Genomic DNA, 15,369 nt, shown 5'->3' on the forward strand with positions numbered 1-15,369 from the left:
TAGCAGCTTAAGTCCTCGCCTTGAAAGCCCCCGGGATCCCATATGGGTGCCGGTTCTAATCCCGGCAGCTCCACTTCCCATCCAGCTCCCTGCTTGTGGCCTGGGGAAGCAGTTGAGGACGGCCCAATGCATTGGGACCCTGCACCCACGTGGGAGACCCGGAAGAGGTTCCTGGTTCCCGGCTTCGGATCGGCACAGCACCAGCCCGTTGCGGCTCACTTGGGGAGTGAATCATCGGACAGAAGATCTTCCTCTCTGTCTCTGTGTATATCTGGCTGTAATAAAATGAATAAATCTTTAAAAAAAAATGAATGTAGCTCCAGGTTGCTTTAACAAACCAAAAAAGGCATTCATTTTATATGAAGAAACTACCCCAATATAATCTGCAATGCTTATTGGTTCAGACACACGTTTATTCCAAAGGTCAATTTTAAGGACACCAAAAAAGATTCAGCTGATTTCCCTGGGAGGGAAACTAAGATGTTGAAAGGTAAAACTATACTTTACCAATCACAGTTAGAGAAAGGGGTGTCTGCATGACGAGGGAGGATGCGACTTCTCCAGAGAGCAGAGGTACAGACGATGGAGAGAAGTCCCAAGAGAATACACATCACTCTGACAAAGATATTCCCTAACAAAACTGCTGGGATCCCCAACAGTGTGATGAGCCCTCTGACCTGGTAGAAACACCCAAGTGGGGGCTGGCTGAGCACCTGCTGAATGTGGTACAGATTCACCTTTCCTAGGCAAGAAGGTCAACTACATAACCCGGAAGGTTCCTTCTTTTCAACTCTAACTTTTTGAGTCCATCAAAGGAGCTGATAGACGGGAGGGTCTGTGAAGTTTTGGGTACTCCTGAACATCTGTAAGACCCTGTTCATGGGGGTATAAATCCTAGACAGAAAGAGTGATGGGACCATATCCTATCACTGCTGTTCAGAGACTTGGAGCGTGAGGTATTGGTCTCTATGACCCTGCTTGAATTTACAATCCTAGTAGACAATGACAAGTTCCTGGCTTCCATGCAAAGTGGCCACGGACCACAGAGGAAAAAGTGAGAAAGTGAGGGCTTGGATAATAATGGTGAGAGGCCCACGTAATATGGCTGGAGAAGAGCTGCCTGTTAGCTCTTGCCTCAACAACAGTTAGGGTCTGATGATGGATGGGAAAGAGCTTTCTGGAAGATGTCAGCACTGGAGGAGACAATGAACAGAAAGGATGGGTCACTCACAAGAGCAGGTGCCTGTTTAGATCAGGCAGATCAGAGGTCTCCAAGTGGGGGAAAGCGGCTTGTAGCAGGAGGAAGTTCTTCCCCCAGCCTCCCTCCCAGAAATCAAGCCATTCTCAGCTGAGTCCTGAACAAAAATGACGGTCCTACTTCCTGCCCAGGGTCAAGTCCAGGGACATAACTGGCTTCTGGTGACGAAGTGAAAAAAAGTGGCATCTTACCCTTCTCGCTCATCGTCTGTGTTGTAATACACCTGCGGAATAAAACAACAGGCTTTAATCAGACACACACCAGAAACGGAGGCGGGGGCGGGGGGGGATGTGACACGTGATGCACAGGCTTTCCTAAGGCATAAAAGGTCTCTTCTAAAAACACAAAGAACAACACTGTTTCAGGATGTCAATTTGCCTGTGTTTCTAAGACCCTCCTCCCAGTCTTCCCGAGTTAACAGTTAGAATTTAGGCAGACAAGATTGGAAATTTGATCATGTCTAGTTGAAGTCGGCATGATGGGATTACCTATAGCCCTCAGCTACATCTTGCTTTTGACATCAATGTTTTGGCAGGACCTGTATGTATTTGCTGAGGAAATCAGTATGTGCAGGCAGGTTCCTAAAGCAGGGTCTGTGTGTCACACACCCCACTTGGCTCACAGGGCTCACAGTCCTGGATAACTGTGCTGTTGGGGGAGGGGACAGGCAAGGGGGTCCATGGCAAAATACCAGAAGCCCCCCACACCACCCTAGTTCCTCTTGAAAGAGGGCCTGGATTACGCCACAGAAATATGGGAGTTGACTGTTGGCAGAGCGGAAAACACCATTCAGTGTGGAAGCTGTGTCTGGTCAGAAGGAAGATCTCAGGAGACAGGCTTCTTTAAATCACAATTAGAGAAAAAAAATCATAATTAGACAAATGACACATCTTCTTCACTATCCCATGAATCGAGGGGGACATTCAGAGGGGACTGGCCATTTACATATAATTCCTAAGACTTGTGGGCTCTTTTGGGGCTTCAGAACCATATGCATGTGATAGGGAAGGGTGTGTATCAGATATTTGCACACTAAGTTCAAAAGCAGCCTCAGATTCTAGTGCACAGTCCTGCCCCAGCCTGGACGACAAGGGGCTATCCCCAGACAACTTCCCTACAGTCTCACTCAAAGGCTCATGGCAGCCCTGGTAGGCCGCCAAGCCCAGCACTTGGTTATGTAACAGAACAGGTTACTCGGAACCGGCTGTGGATGAGTCAGCCATTGGCACAGATTTCTACAGGAACATTTTCCCCATATTTTTTTGAATGAGTGTCATTATATACTTTGTTTCTTCAACAGACAACCACCACAGTAAGTTGAGCTTTTTCTATCCCAAGAGTCAGTGTGACATCCAGAACAAGACATTATGATGAATTAGAAGTGGGACCCACCATTGAGACGCTTGTGGAGAGAGGCTGGGACATCCAGTGGCCAGGGCTGGCTGGAATTTTGCCAGTTTCCTTTAAGGCAGCCTCATCATTCCCCTCCTCGCTGCCTGAGGCCCCAGACACAGTTGTCTGCATTTGGCTGCTGAGTCCCAAGTGGAACAAGCAGCCTGCTCGGGTTTTCCTGCCCTCCTGATTGGCCTCCGTTTTGCTGTCCTCATCATTGTCACTTTTCTTCCTCTCACATAATGACCTACTGTTTCTTCCTGTTGTCTGTTGGGCCCTTGGCACTCAATTTCAGCCTTGGTACTCAATTTCAGAGTGTGACCTGCAAACTTTTACAGTGCTCCAAAAACAATATGCAGAGACCTCATTGTTAGTGCAAGTCCTTAGGACCCACTTCAGATATGTTTCAAACTCAGAAGATGCAGATGTTACTCAGGCGTGTGCATCCTCTTAGGGAACTCCTGTGATCAGGGGAAAAGTTGCTCCCCAGAACATGAGACAGTTCTACAGGTGAAGGAGGAGCGGCACTCCTCCAGGCGCAGGTGCTTTGAGAAAGGCTGACTAACACATGCAGAGTGTACTATGTCTTTAGGGATGACACCTCAGCATCCCATAGCTGCCCCAGCTCCCTTTGTCTCTTAAAGGAATTCCAGACCCAAGCAGCCATGAACTTGAGGCACTGAGACCACAGGGGAAGCCAGAGGCCTGCACACAGCAGGACTTCACTCTCCCCATAGCCCAGGGTGAGCGTCCTGTTGGGCTGCTTTGGCCTCAAGACTGCACATTCTCCTGACTGTGGAGCCCCAGGCTGGGAGTCCAGCTCAGGACAGAGTGGGAGGCAGGACGGCGAGAGCAGAGTCTGCAAGGTTCTACTGAGTGCCTTGTTCCTTAAGACTCATGTCCAGCTTTGTATATCCCAGAGAACTCTTGCTGAGAGAGGTTAGAGCGTCAGTGCCAACACGCATCTGAAGCCAGAATCCTGACAGTGAACAGCAAGGACAATTTTCACTCAATCATCCTTCTCTCAGTGTGAAAACCTCTCAGGTCATTGGCATGTTCTTGGGGGGAAAAGGAAGGAAGGAAGGAAGGAAGGAAGGAAGGAAGGAAGGAAGGAAGGAAGGAAGGAAGGAAGGGAGGAAGGAAGGAAGGAAGACAGGTAATGGTTCCTTGATACATGACAGAATTCTTTCCCCTCTTGTGTCCTTGTTCCTGTTACACAAATAATTAGTAAGACGGACAAGGCTGAATTAGTCTTCATGGAAATGTACTCTACCAAAAAAAGGTATGAGGATTTTGTTACCAGGTGACGTCATGAATAGCAACAAGAAAATTCTGGAAAGTTAACTGCTTTGTCTCTTCCACATAATGAAATTACTGCGGTGGACACAGGGAGAGTGTTATCCATCAGAAAGCGAAGTGGATGGTGATTTCTCCTTTGGGACCACACTCAGTCCCAAGGAGTGTTGCATGTTTAGGAAGGAGGGCAAATGCGAGGAGGCCGGTTTCCTTCTGATTTTTCAAAACAGACTTCTCAAGGGACTTCAGGTTTAAAAGAAAAGAAAGCAATGTGGAATTTCCTGTAGTTCCACTGGTTTGAAGAAAGAAAATTCTATCTACTGCAAGAGAAATGACAAGCTTTTCTTTTGTTACAGTTTTAGTTTGTCACATAAAAACATAATCCTACCGTCAAAATGAAAAATAATATATGAAATAATAATAATATATAATAATAATAATAATAATAATAATAATCTTATATAAAAAAAGTGGTTTTTCTCATTTCCTTCAAAAAATTATCTCCTTTGGGAATACAGTATAGACAAAAATTGGATTTTGTATTTTTTCCCTGAATATTATCAAACTAGTGCAGATTGCTATATAGTTTCCATTTAGAAATTTTAGTGATTGCTTAATAGCCCATCAGCCTGGGCTTCTAACATATGCTAGCTCAGATTTTTCATTTCACTCATAGATACATAAAGAAGACAGAAAGTTTTTAAACGGGACATTTTTTAAAAATTTAACTTCTTTTGATATCAGTGATTTTCCTGTGCAGTGGAAATTATTATTAATTTTCTGGGGTTTTACTTAATAAAATACTTTTTCCTTGCGCAGCTTATAGATGCAACTATATTTACCACCATTAGGTGGTGCCCTACAGCATCAATCTAATCCCACAGGACAGGGCTAACAAAAGGAATCTTAGAGGTCAGCGGCCCTCTAACCTTCATTCTCACTGCCTAGTTCACACTTTGTCAATGTTAGCTCACTCTCCTGATACATTCCTTTCTGTAAAGCTCCATTTTCTGACTCTACCTCTCATGAATAAAAAGTGGGCTTTACTTTTGAGATCCACGCGGCCTCACGTGCTTCTATCTTAAAACCCTAGCAGCCCTGCAGATGAATGACAGGTGAATGTCAAAAGGTAGGTCCTACCTGTCCAGTCCTCTGCAGGTTTGAAAAATGCACGTCAGGTATGAAGAGAACAGGCTGTGAGTGCAGATCGGGCATGGTTTTGAAGTAGGTGATGTCGCTTTTCTTCTGGAGAGGGATGGCAGCCAACTTCCCATCAGAGGCTGCAGATGAACACAAAACCAATCAGTGTGAGAGTTATGTAAGACTACAAAATCTCAACTGTAAGACTGCTGCAGGTCAAGTTCATAAGATTCTCCTGTGAAGCTTCCAGGCAGCATGGTGCAATCACATGAATAGCCCCTCCCCGAGCCCTATCAAAGCTGTCAGAAACACTTGATCAGTGCCCATGATGCCAGACCCCTCACACCCTACCACCCCGTGTGCCCCAGATTCCGTGTCTGCAGGAGCACACTTGCCTGTGTGATATCAGAATCCCTCCTTGCTCAGAAACCCTGTGCTCAAGTGATTCTATCTGCTGTTACAGAAACAACCCTCCCTTTTCCACACTGGGGAAAGGCTTGTATAGGTCTTCACCTGCTTCCTAAAGGGCCCCGTTGCCTGAAAGATCTCCCTGAAAAAGCAAAGTCGGGCTGGGTGGAACTCACAGCTGTTGCACTGGGTCTGGGAGGCCTGGCCCTTCCCTTTTTTCCTATTCTGCTTTCTCTCTTCATCTCGGATTTTTCTCTCGGCTCCCTGATGGAGAAAAACAAACACAGATGATGCAAAGCATGTTATCACAGCGTGCAGAAATAGTCACACACACACACACACACACACACACACACACACAAATCACAGGGGCAGGGAGTCTATTGGAAGAGGAGTCTAGGAAACTAACCCCTTGGGCTGGGCCTTGGTTCTCTACGCCAAGACCATTTGTGCAGTCTGCACTATCTTTTTGACCTTGGATGATCCCAGATCTTTCTCCTTCTCTGGTCTCTTGCCTACTTAAAGAACTTCTGCTTTGACTCCATATAGAAAGATCAGAGGCAGTTCCCTAATGCAGTGATACCTGTTGGCTGACTTCAATGATGAAGAGAAAACATGCTGAGACAAAGCCTTGACCCATGCAATATACTCCTACGCAGGGAAATGGCCTTCAAGATGACAACGACTTTCCTATATTTTTTTCCCTTTGCTTGTTGTTGCAGGGAGCTGGAAGAAGTCACACCAGCGGTGGGAACGGGCGTGGGCATAAGGGTTGACACAGAGTGTAGGGTGGCTTTGTCTGTACCAGTGTGGGGTGTTGTTTTCGCTTCAGTGCTGCCACAAGCTCCCAAAGATGGTGCTCATCCAACCAAAGAGAAAAAAGCTCACTGTGTTCTCTGCCTGCTCTTTCCTCTGTCCCTTGTCATTTGACATGTTTCTTGGCTCCGTTTGCCATATGACCAAATCCCATCCTGTTTAACCAGTTGGTTATTGCTTTAGCTCTCTCTTGCACCAATTCCTTGGTAATCTTTTTCCCTCTTTGGGTTTTCCTCTCTGTGCCAGCATTGGAACTCAGCTTTCTTAGCTTCCTCTCCTCCCCTTCCCCAGAGACTGACATTCCAGACATTTTATTTCCCTTTCTCTCCATTTTTGCTGCAGGAGAATTCATCTGCCTCGTGTTTTCACAACACCTGGACAGATTCCATTCAGATCGACACTCACCTCACCAACTCCCAGCTTCAGCACTTCCCTAAAGTGCACATTCAAAGTGACCGTTCCTGCCCACTGTGGTAGACTTAAAAGAGAGACCTGATGGAGTCTAGAGAACTGTCAAGACACAGTTCCTGCAGGTGAACACAAGAACAAGACTGGGAGCAGCCCAGACCAGGCTAGGTTACCTGCTATCATACCTGTGGGTCAGGTCTGGAGGCAGGCCAGGCTGAGCCAGTTCATAACACCCACTGGCAAATCTAAGCACCAGGACAAGGTGAAGGACAAGCTGGGTCAGGCTGCAATACCAGCCAGTTCACATCAGGACCAAGACTAGAGGCTGGCTGTGCTAGGCTAGGCTACAGCACCTACCAGCATGAGCTGGAACCAGGGACAGACTGGGCCAGGCCAAGCTGCACCAACCAGCGGCAAATGCTGAGGTGAGGTGGGCCACAGCCTGACTGTGCCACAGCACCCACCAGCACATGTGAGACCTGGGAGGTGGGGGAGGTATTGGGGATGGGAGGGCTGGTATGAACCCGGAAGGGGGACTGCAGTGGACAGAGGTCTCCCCTGCTAGGCCACTACTCTCACTGTTCTCACTAGTGGATGTGAGAACAGGGATTGGGGGCAGACCAAGATGGGCAGGGCTACAACACCTGTTGGCCTGCATGTCAACTGGGTTAGGAGGAGAACCAGGCTGAGCTAGCTGTCCAAAACCACTGGTGCATGCATAGACCAGAATAAGAGCAGACTGGCTGGGCTTTGCCAAGCATCAAATGGCAAGGGTTGGGACTGGAGGCAAATCCTATAAAGCGAGATTGCAGAATCACCTGGAAAATGCAAGATCTAGGACTTGGAGTGGTCCAGTAGGGAAACTGTGGGCACCTCTGCTGGGCTGCAGTTCCCACTGGTGAGCATGAAAACCAGGTCTGGGGGCAGGCCCAGCTAGACAGGCAGTAGCACCCACAAGTATGAGTGTGGGAGGGATATGGGGTCAGTTGAATCGAGCTAGGCTTCAATGCCCATTGACATGTATGAGAGCTGAATGGAATGTGGGACAGACCAAACCAGTCTGCTGCACATACTGGCAAGCACAGGAACCAGGGCTGGGGCTGGGCCTAGTGAGGGTTACTGGGAGTTGCCCCAACTAGGCTGCAGTTCCCACTGCTGTATATGAGGGCCGAGTGTGTAGTGGGCAGGGTTGGACTATGCCACAGCATCCATTTATCTACGTAAGAGAAGGGGCTGGATACAGAACTGACCCAGCGTTTGTAACTACCAGTGCGTGGGGAGGTTGATGTGGGTAATGGACAAAGCTGGACTCTGTACTGGCAAACATACACAAGAGTCAGGTCTGGGATCACTTCAGACAAGGTTTCTTTGGGGATCCTTCTAACTGAACCATTGAACTTAGAACTCCAACTATAGGGAGAATTACTGGATCTGTGGTCTGACCATGGAGTTCATGTGTCACTCTGGGTCTCCTCAGTGGCTTAGAAGCAGCAGTGGATGGCAAGCCCAAATGCACATGGAGGATGTGGCAATCCATTGGGGCCTGCAGAGGATATCTGGTACCATATCAAAGGATGACCATATCAAATGGAGACTTTAAGGTGGACTATGTCAGCCAATGGACCTTGGAAAGATTTTCTCATTCTTGGAGTGGCAAGATCAACAGCATTTCAGAACTACCAAAACCACTTTTGCAGAACCCTCGGAATGTGCTCCACATTGTGGACCCAGGAATGACATGAGGTGGCTGTTCCCCATCCCCAGGGGCTGAGGTGGTTGGAAGGCTGGGTGTGAATTCTCTCCTTCTCTGCCCCTTCCCCTGATACAGGAAGAAGAAACAGAAAATTTGCAAACAAAACAATGGCCTCACCCACTTTCCCATAATCCTTGATCCTTCCCATCCTATTCAACTATGTAAACATCATCAATAATAAAAGTTTTTTTTTTTTTAAAAAGGGGGCGAGGGAGCAACAGACTAACCAGCAACCTCTAGGTCCTCCAATCACCATGTACCGAATATACAGCACTCCCTTTCAAAAGACTAGATTGCAAAGTACAAAATGGTGGGAACAAGTGTAACGATATATGAAAGAGAGCTAAAGTATTAACATACAAATAATGATGCAAGTTTTAAAAAATAACATACTAATAAGAACAAACAAGGGTCATGAAGTAGGCAATGTAGAAATAGAAAAAAGAGGTACCCAATGGTTTGAAACTGAAAGCATGAGCTTCACGTTTTCGTTAAGAGGGTTTTTAAACAACGTAGATGCTTGGGTCTAGCTAAGCCAAAGCAATGAAATGGGGAATTCGGATCAATGAAAACATGTGAAGGAAAAGGCTTTGGAAATAACTATTGAGAAGTGAATGTTGGTAACTAATATTTACAGGGAACAGTCACCGTGTCAGGTGATTTCTCAAGAGTTTTTCACTGATCAGATTTAGACAGCTATGCTGTTTTAACCACACAATGTAAATATACATTTTATACCAAAAATCACCAAAGGCATAGTTGTTTTCATTAATATAGGAACTGATTATCTTACAGTGCCTCCGAGCCTCCACCTGCCCTTGACACTGACAGATTGCATGCATTCACAGCCAGAAAGTGGCGAGTATCTGTTTTGGAAGTCTCCTTCAAGAGATACTGGGACTTTGTACCGTGTGTGTCTATGCCATATGTATATTTTCAGAAAGGAAAGTGCTTTTTTACACAGACATCGTCATGTCAGAATGAAAGAGAAACACAAGAGGCTCATGTGCATATGGGATACAAGGATCCTAACCACTAGGCCGAATCAGAACTCCGTTCCTCTCGCTCCTGATGTGTGCACAAAGTGGTAAGAAGATAGCTTTGCATCTGCAGGTGATGTTTTCTGTTTCTCTTTCCATCTTCATTTTTATTCTGAACTTCTATTTCCTTCTATTTTTTCCACCTTGAGTTTTTTTTTCCTTCTGCTATATTCTTTTTTCTGGTACAGGGTTTTGTCCTAGTTTATAACTTTTATAGTGTACCACAACACTTCAGTGCTCAATCCCCTTGCGTTAGCCAGTCAACTAGATTCTGAAAACTCTGTATTCTTCGACCCCAAGCTCATCTGCTGTTCCTAGAGGCTCAACTTCTGGTACTTTCCAATGAGTCTGTTGGGCACATTTGTAGGTTTCCTGTTCTTTGGTCACTAGCTGATCCCATTGCTTTCCCTGACAGTTATTATCACAGAGAACATGGCAAATCCTATATGAATTTCTGAAGTTTTCTTGTCACCTAATCATGGGATTTGAAGCTTCGCTATTCCAACCACTCTGTTTTGGGCTCATATTGTACTGCAGCGGGTTAAGTTATTACTTGGAACACCTGTACCCTCTACTGCAGTGCTAGTTTAACTTTCAGCTGCTCTCCTTTGAATTCAGCTTCCCGTTAATGTGCCTGGGAAAGCAGCAGAAGATGGCCCAACTATTTGGTTCTCTGCCACCCATGTAGGAGACCAGGATGGAGTTCCTGGATCTTCGTTTTCTACTGGTCCAAAGCTGGCTGCTATGGTCACATTTGGGAAGTGAACCAGTGGCAGCCAATAAAAAACTTGTCTCTGTGTCTCCTCTGATTAACTCTTTCAGGTCAATCAATTAAGCAAGCAAACGGAACAGCCCTGTTTTCTCCGTGTAGGACTCAGGGAGATTCAAAGCGCATGTCTATTGGGTGCAGGTGTACTCATGAAGGTGTCTTAAGGTGCAATTTTCATTCTTAAAAGTCCCAGATGAGGCACCATTAAACCCATGCAGCAATATAGACATTGATAGTTCCTGAGGCCAGATCTATCCCAGTGAAACTGCTAGTCTGCATGTCCAGCTCTCTAACTGAATCAAGCCATACCAGAGCTGCTATAGGCTGATTTCTACATCCCCTGAATATACAGCTGCTGTATCTCTAACACTCAAAGTCTTGATATTTGGAGGTGGGAACTGGCTAGCAATTATGATCCCTCAAATGTCTAAAAAGTATTAAGATCGTCACACTCTCACTGCGATCAGCGACTGCTTTAACACTACTAGATAAGAGAAGATGGCAAGGGGGAAATGACAGGAACTACGTAAGTTCAAGGATGCTTTTGTGAAAAATCACTACTTTTACTTACTTTGTCGCAGAAGACCTTGATCTGGCAATAGGCTCTGTGGATGGGTTTATTGCTGCGATTGTTATAACTATACGTGTCAATCTGAATCATCAAAGGCAGTCCCTTCACTCCTTTTTGGGAGGAGAAATCTGTACTCAGGCAGTTCACAGTGATGAAAATCTGGAGAGAAAAGAGAAAGTTTGCAAATTACTATGACAGGAATAGGAAATGTATATACTTTTGTTCTGAAGGGAAAATACTAGACACAGCCTTATAACTGAAGACTATTTCAATACTCTCACACAAAAATCTGTTAAGTATATATATCATGGTATATACATAAAATTAAAAACTTATCTAAAATATTGCTTTCCTATTTGACCTCGAATCGCACCATTTAAATCACATTCCTGCAGGCTTATCAACAAAATCTGACTTACTTTTTATACAAGTATAAGCTATTAGAACAGTCTCCTTAATTTAATAAATTTATAACTTCTAATAGTAGGATCAATTGCTGTAATCTCAGCAATTGTAAAAAATTAATTAAATAACACCTTCTTTTGCATATTATCACACTGAAATTTGTTTCTTTACACAGTTCTCTTTCTTACATTAATATGAAGTATAGGATTTTAAATAACTTTTAATTTTTGAATTGTGGTCCTATGATAGTACCCAGTGGAGAACAGGCACACAATTAACATTTGATGAATCACTCAATGAAATTATCTGTACAAAGCCCATTAGATTGGGAGTTCAAAGTCCAGCTAAGGGACCTTGTGCAAATCTCACTTAATGCCTTCAATTTTTCCCTTAATATCATCTCCAAAATCCCAGCCTGCACAACAGAATGTCAACACCAATATGCTTCCATGTTAGTGAAAAAACGAAAGGATTGCTGACATAGATAAGATGTGAAACAGAAAACAGAAAGCGTAGCAAAGGCATCAATGTCCTCACCTTAGAGCAAGGGCATGAAGACACACCTAACTACATGTACTCAAGAAAGCGAAGACTCAAGTAAATTATTACACATTGGAACACTCCATCAACCCAAAAGACTGAAAATACTGATTTTGTTATAAAACACTGGTGAGACTAGAGAGGGGTTAGTGAGTTAAATTTATCCTCATTTTACAAAGTGGTGTCAGTCAACAAACTCCACTTAAAACAGATTTACCAAAGAATGCGATGTATAATTATAGTACCCGGATTTAGGTGCTAACTTCACTGGTAGTTAAAAAGCATTCTCTGGTTTGCATTGATGCCATATTAACAGGAAAAAATGTCATGGGGGAAAAAAACAGGTGGTCTCTAGGGAGAGCCAGGTATACTATGTAATTCTCTCAGTACTATGCTCGTTTTATATTGCTTACATTACTTTTAACTAAAAAAACTGAACCACTCATGGCCTTAACATTGCAGGACCATGTATTCTGCAAGCCATGTCACTGAAGGTCACCCTTGTTGGCTTGGGGCCCCTGAGCTCCATGTTTACCTCCAGTCTTGCCCCTGAAGTCCCTGGGGCCACACAGCAGCAACAGTACAGGACTAACTTTCCATGTAGGACACAGGAGCTTCCTTTCAAGGTTTTCTAATGTCTGATGTAATGACCAGGTCTGCTCTCACAATCATCTTCAGCCCTATTCCTGTAGTCACTTACATACCCAGCCAACCCATCTTCATTATTCCCTCCCTCTAAACATTGTTTCATTTTTGAGCTTCTCACTTGGCAATCAGGACTGCATTCACGAGGAGACACATCCATGGCGCCAAGGCCAGCTGACAGGACTTAGTGACCTGCTAGTTACAGCCTCCAAGTGCGTTCACCTTTGCAAACCACCATCTGAAAACTAGTGCCTGTGAAGGATCTAAATATGGATCTGTTCAGCTCATTCACCATGCCTTCAACTCACACATTCACTTTCTTTTTTTTTCTTTTTTAAGATTTATTTATTTTTACTTGGAAGTCAGATTCACAGATAGAAGGAGAACCAGAGAGAAAGGTCATCCATCCACTGGTTCACTCCCCAAGTGGCCACAGTGGCCAGAGATGGGCCAATCCGAAGCCAGGAGCCAGGAGTTCCTTCTAGGTCTCCCATGTGGGTTCAGAGTCCCATCCCCTACTGCTTTCCCAGGCTACAAACAGGGAGCTAGAAGGGAAGCAGTGCCACCGGATACAAACCAGAGCTCACATGCGATCTCAGTGTAAGCAAGGTGAGGACTTTAGCTATTAGGCTACCACAACGAGCCCTTGCACATTCTCCGTTACAGTCCAGGGGCACCCACCCAAACCCTGCATGGGTCAGGTGTCACCTTAGCCACTGGTGATAAGGGAGAAATCCAAACCCCTGCTTGTGGAAGCCAACAGTCTGCAAGAAAGACAAATACGAAAGCCAGCAATGACCAACACAGGGTGGACAAGGCTTCTGACAAGAGAGGTATGAACAGAGGTCCTCGAATAGAAAAGATGCCTGAGCTTGAAGAAAATTAGTGACACATAAATCCATGTAAATGTTGAACTTGGTGCAGGGACTTCATAAATCCAGAGGAGCAAGAGCCCGATAAGATGCAACCATCAAGTGGCTGCAGGGAACTGAGTGATCAAGTCTATTAAATAAGGAATAAGCCAGGCTTGAGTCTTTCATGTGCTTCCTGGATGTGTTTTACCCAACACGATCACACAGTTATTGTTATTTACTGCTCCTGGAGAGGCCCACTTGACAGAGAATGCTTGTTTAACATTCACACATGCAACAAATATTGTTGGAGTACCTATCAAGTTTCTGAAATTGTGCTAAGTCCTAAACAGGTGCACTACTTAAGATTCCCAAAGTCACAAAAGTCTTTTTTTTAAGATTTATTTATTTTTATTGCAAAGTCAGATAGACAGAGAGGAGGAGAGACAGAGAGGAAGATCTTCCGTCTGATGGTTCACTCCCCAAGTGAGGACAACGGCCGGTGCTGTGCCCATCCGCAACCAGGAGCCAGGAACTTCCTCCAGGCCTCCCACGCGTGCAGGGTCCCAAGGCTTTGGGCCGTCCTCGACTGCTTTCCCAGGCCACAAGCAGGGAGGTGGATGGGAAGTGGAGCTGCCATGACTAGAACCGGTGAGTTCAGGGCGAGCACTTTAGTCACTAGGCCACGCCACCGGACCCAGTCACAGAAGTCTTAAATGAGATGGGGAACCAGACAAAATGATAGTGATGGAATTCTTATGATAGCTTCATTAAATGCTGGTTTTAGGTTTTTTAAAATAAGTATATTATCTAGGAGCACTTGACTTCTTTTATTGTTGTTACTACTGGAAGCAGGGTTCTCTTCGGCAGAATGTATTACCCAGTTTTATGTCAGTTAATCAAAGGATAAACCTGACGAGTTATGCAGTTGTCCCTTATTTTGACCACGCATTGCCAATAGAAACCTTCCCGTTGGTGGCTTCCATCCACTAAGCCTGGCTTTTTTTCCTCCCACTTCTTCATAAGTCTGTTAGCAAGGCAGAGGCCAGAAGTTTTATGATGAACATTCCCTAAGAGATTAGGTCATGATTAGCACCCTGATTTAACTACACAGTGGACACCCACTTAGGCAAGAAGCAGTATGAGTTGTAGACTGGCCAGCTCCAAGTCTTAGTTATGAGAGTTGAAGGGATGAAGTGGGAATATCCAGAAGGGTCACTCAGGAGAGATCTGGTAGACCCTGTGAAATCACAGGGGCTTATTGGCAACTCACTACAATAACTAAAGCACTATTGAAGTGGTCCCAAAATCAGTTGAGATGATTTTTTAAAAACACTTATTTATTTTGTTGGAAAAGCTGATTTATAGAAAGATCTTTCATCTACTGGTTTACTCCATAAGTGGCTGCAATGGCCAGAGCTGAGTTGACTTGAAGCCAGGAGTCTGGAGCTTCTACCGGGTCTCCTACGTGGGTATATGGAACCAAGGCTTTGGGCTATCCTCTACTGCTTTTTCCCAGGCCACAAGCAGGGACCTGGAAGGAAAGTGGAACAGCCAGGATAGGAACCGGTGTCAATATGGGATCCCGGTGCATGCAAGGTGAAGAGTTAGCCATAGGAAATATGAACCAGCATGCACTGAAGCATACCAGTAGACACAGACTAGGAACTCATAACACACAATGCTCCTTAGCAGAAAGTCCAACGGATTCTCCTTGATTCAAGACACCCTGATTTATCCAGTGTAAACCATAGGAATTACCTGGCTACCGTGCTTCATCGTGTTGGCAGCTCCCACTGTTATCCCAAAGGCAGGGATAATTACGAAGAGGGCAGGTCTTGCTTTCCTCCCACCTGCCTTCCTGACCCAGTAGGTGATAGTATCAATCATAGCCTCATGGTGCTGTACTCAAATGGTTGAATGGTTGAACTTTAACTGAAGCTGGGGAGGAGGGGTTGGAACAGCACGGAAGGACATGAACTAGAACCTTGGCTTGGGAACTGATAAGCATAACTTTGTTTCATCCTGCGAACCCAACCGTGTCCCAGCTCCACAAACAGCAGGCAAACGTGAGAGC

The 15,369-nt window shown here is 45.1% G+C and overlaps 1 protein-coding gene across 6 annotated transcripts in view; it reads right to left on the minus strand.

Annotated features, from left to right (window-relative positions):
• GRHL2 (grainyhead like transcription factor 2) overlaps positions 1 to 15,369 on the minus strand; it is a 156,605-nt gene that overhangs the window by 20,111 nt on the left and 121,125 nt on the right. For all 6 annotated transcript variants that reach the window (XM_004580643.2, XM_058668579.1, XM_058668575.1 and 3 more), the window contains exons 9-12: positions 10,852 to 11,010; positions 5,671 to 5,758; positions 5,087 to 5,226; positions 1,450 to 1,481 (exon numbers count right to left, since the gene is read on the minus strand). In XM_004580643.2, coding sequence (XP_004580700.1) covers positions 1,450 to 1,481; positions 5,087 to 5,226; positions 5,671 to 5,758; positions 10,852 to 11,010 — 419 coding nt within the window. The remainder of the gene's footprint in view (positions 1 to 1,449; positions 1,482 to 5,086; positions 5,227 to 5,670; positions 5,759 to 10,851; positions 11,011 to 15,369) is intronic.

Source organism: Ochotona princeps, chromosome 9 (assembly GCF_030435755.1).
Source record: "Ochotona princeps isolate mOchPri1 chromosome 9, mOchPri1.hap1, whole genome shotgun sequence".
NCBI lineage: Eukaryota > Metazoa > Chordata > Mammalia > Lagomorpha > Ochotonidae > Ochotona > Ochotona princeps.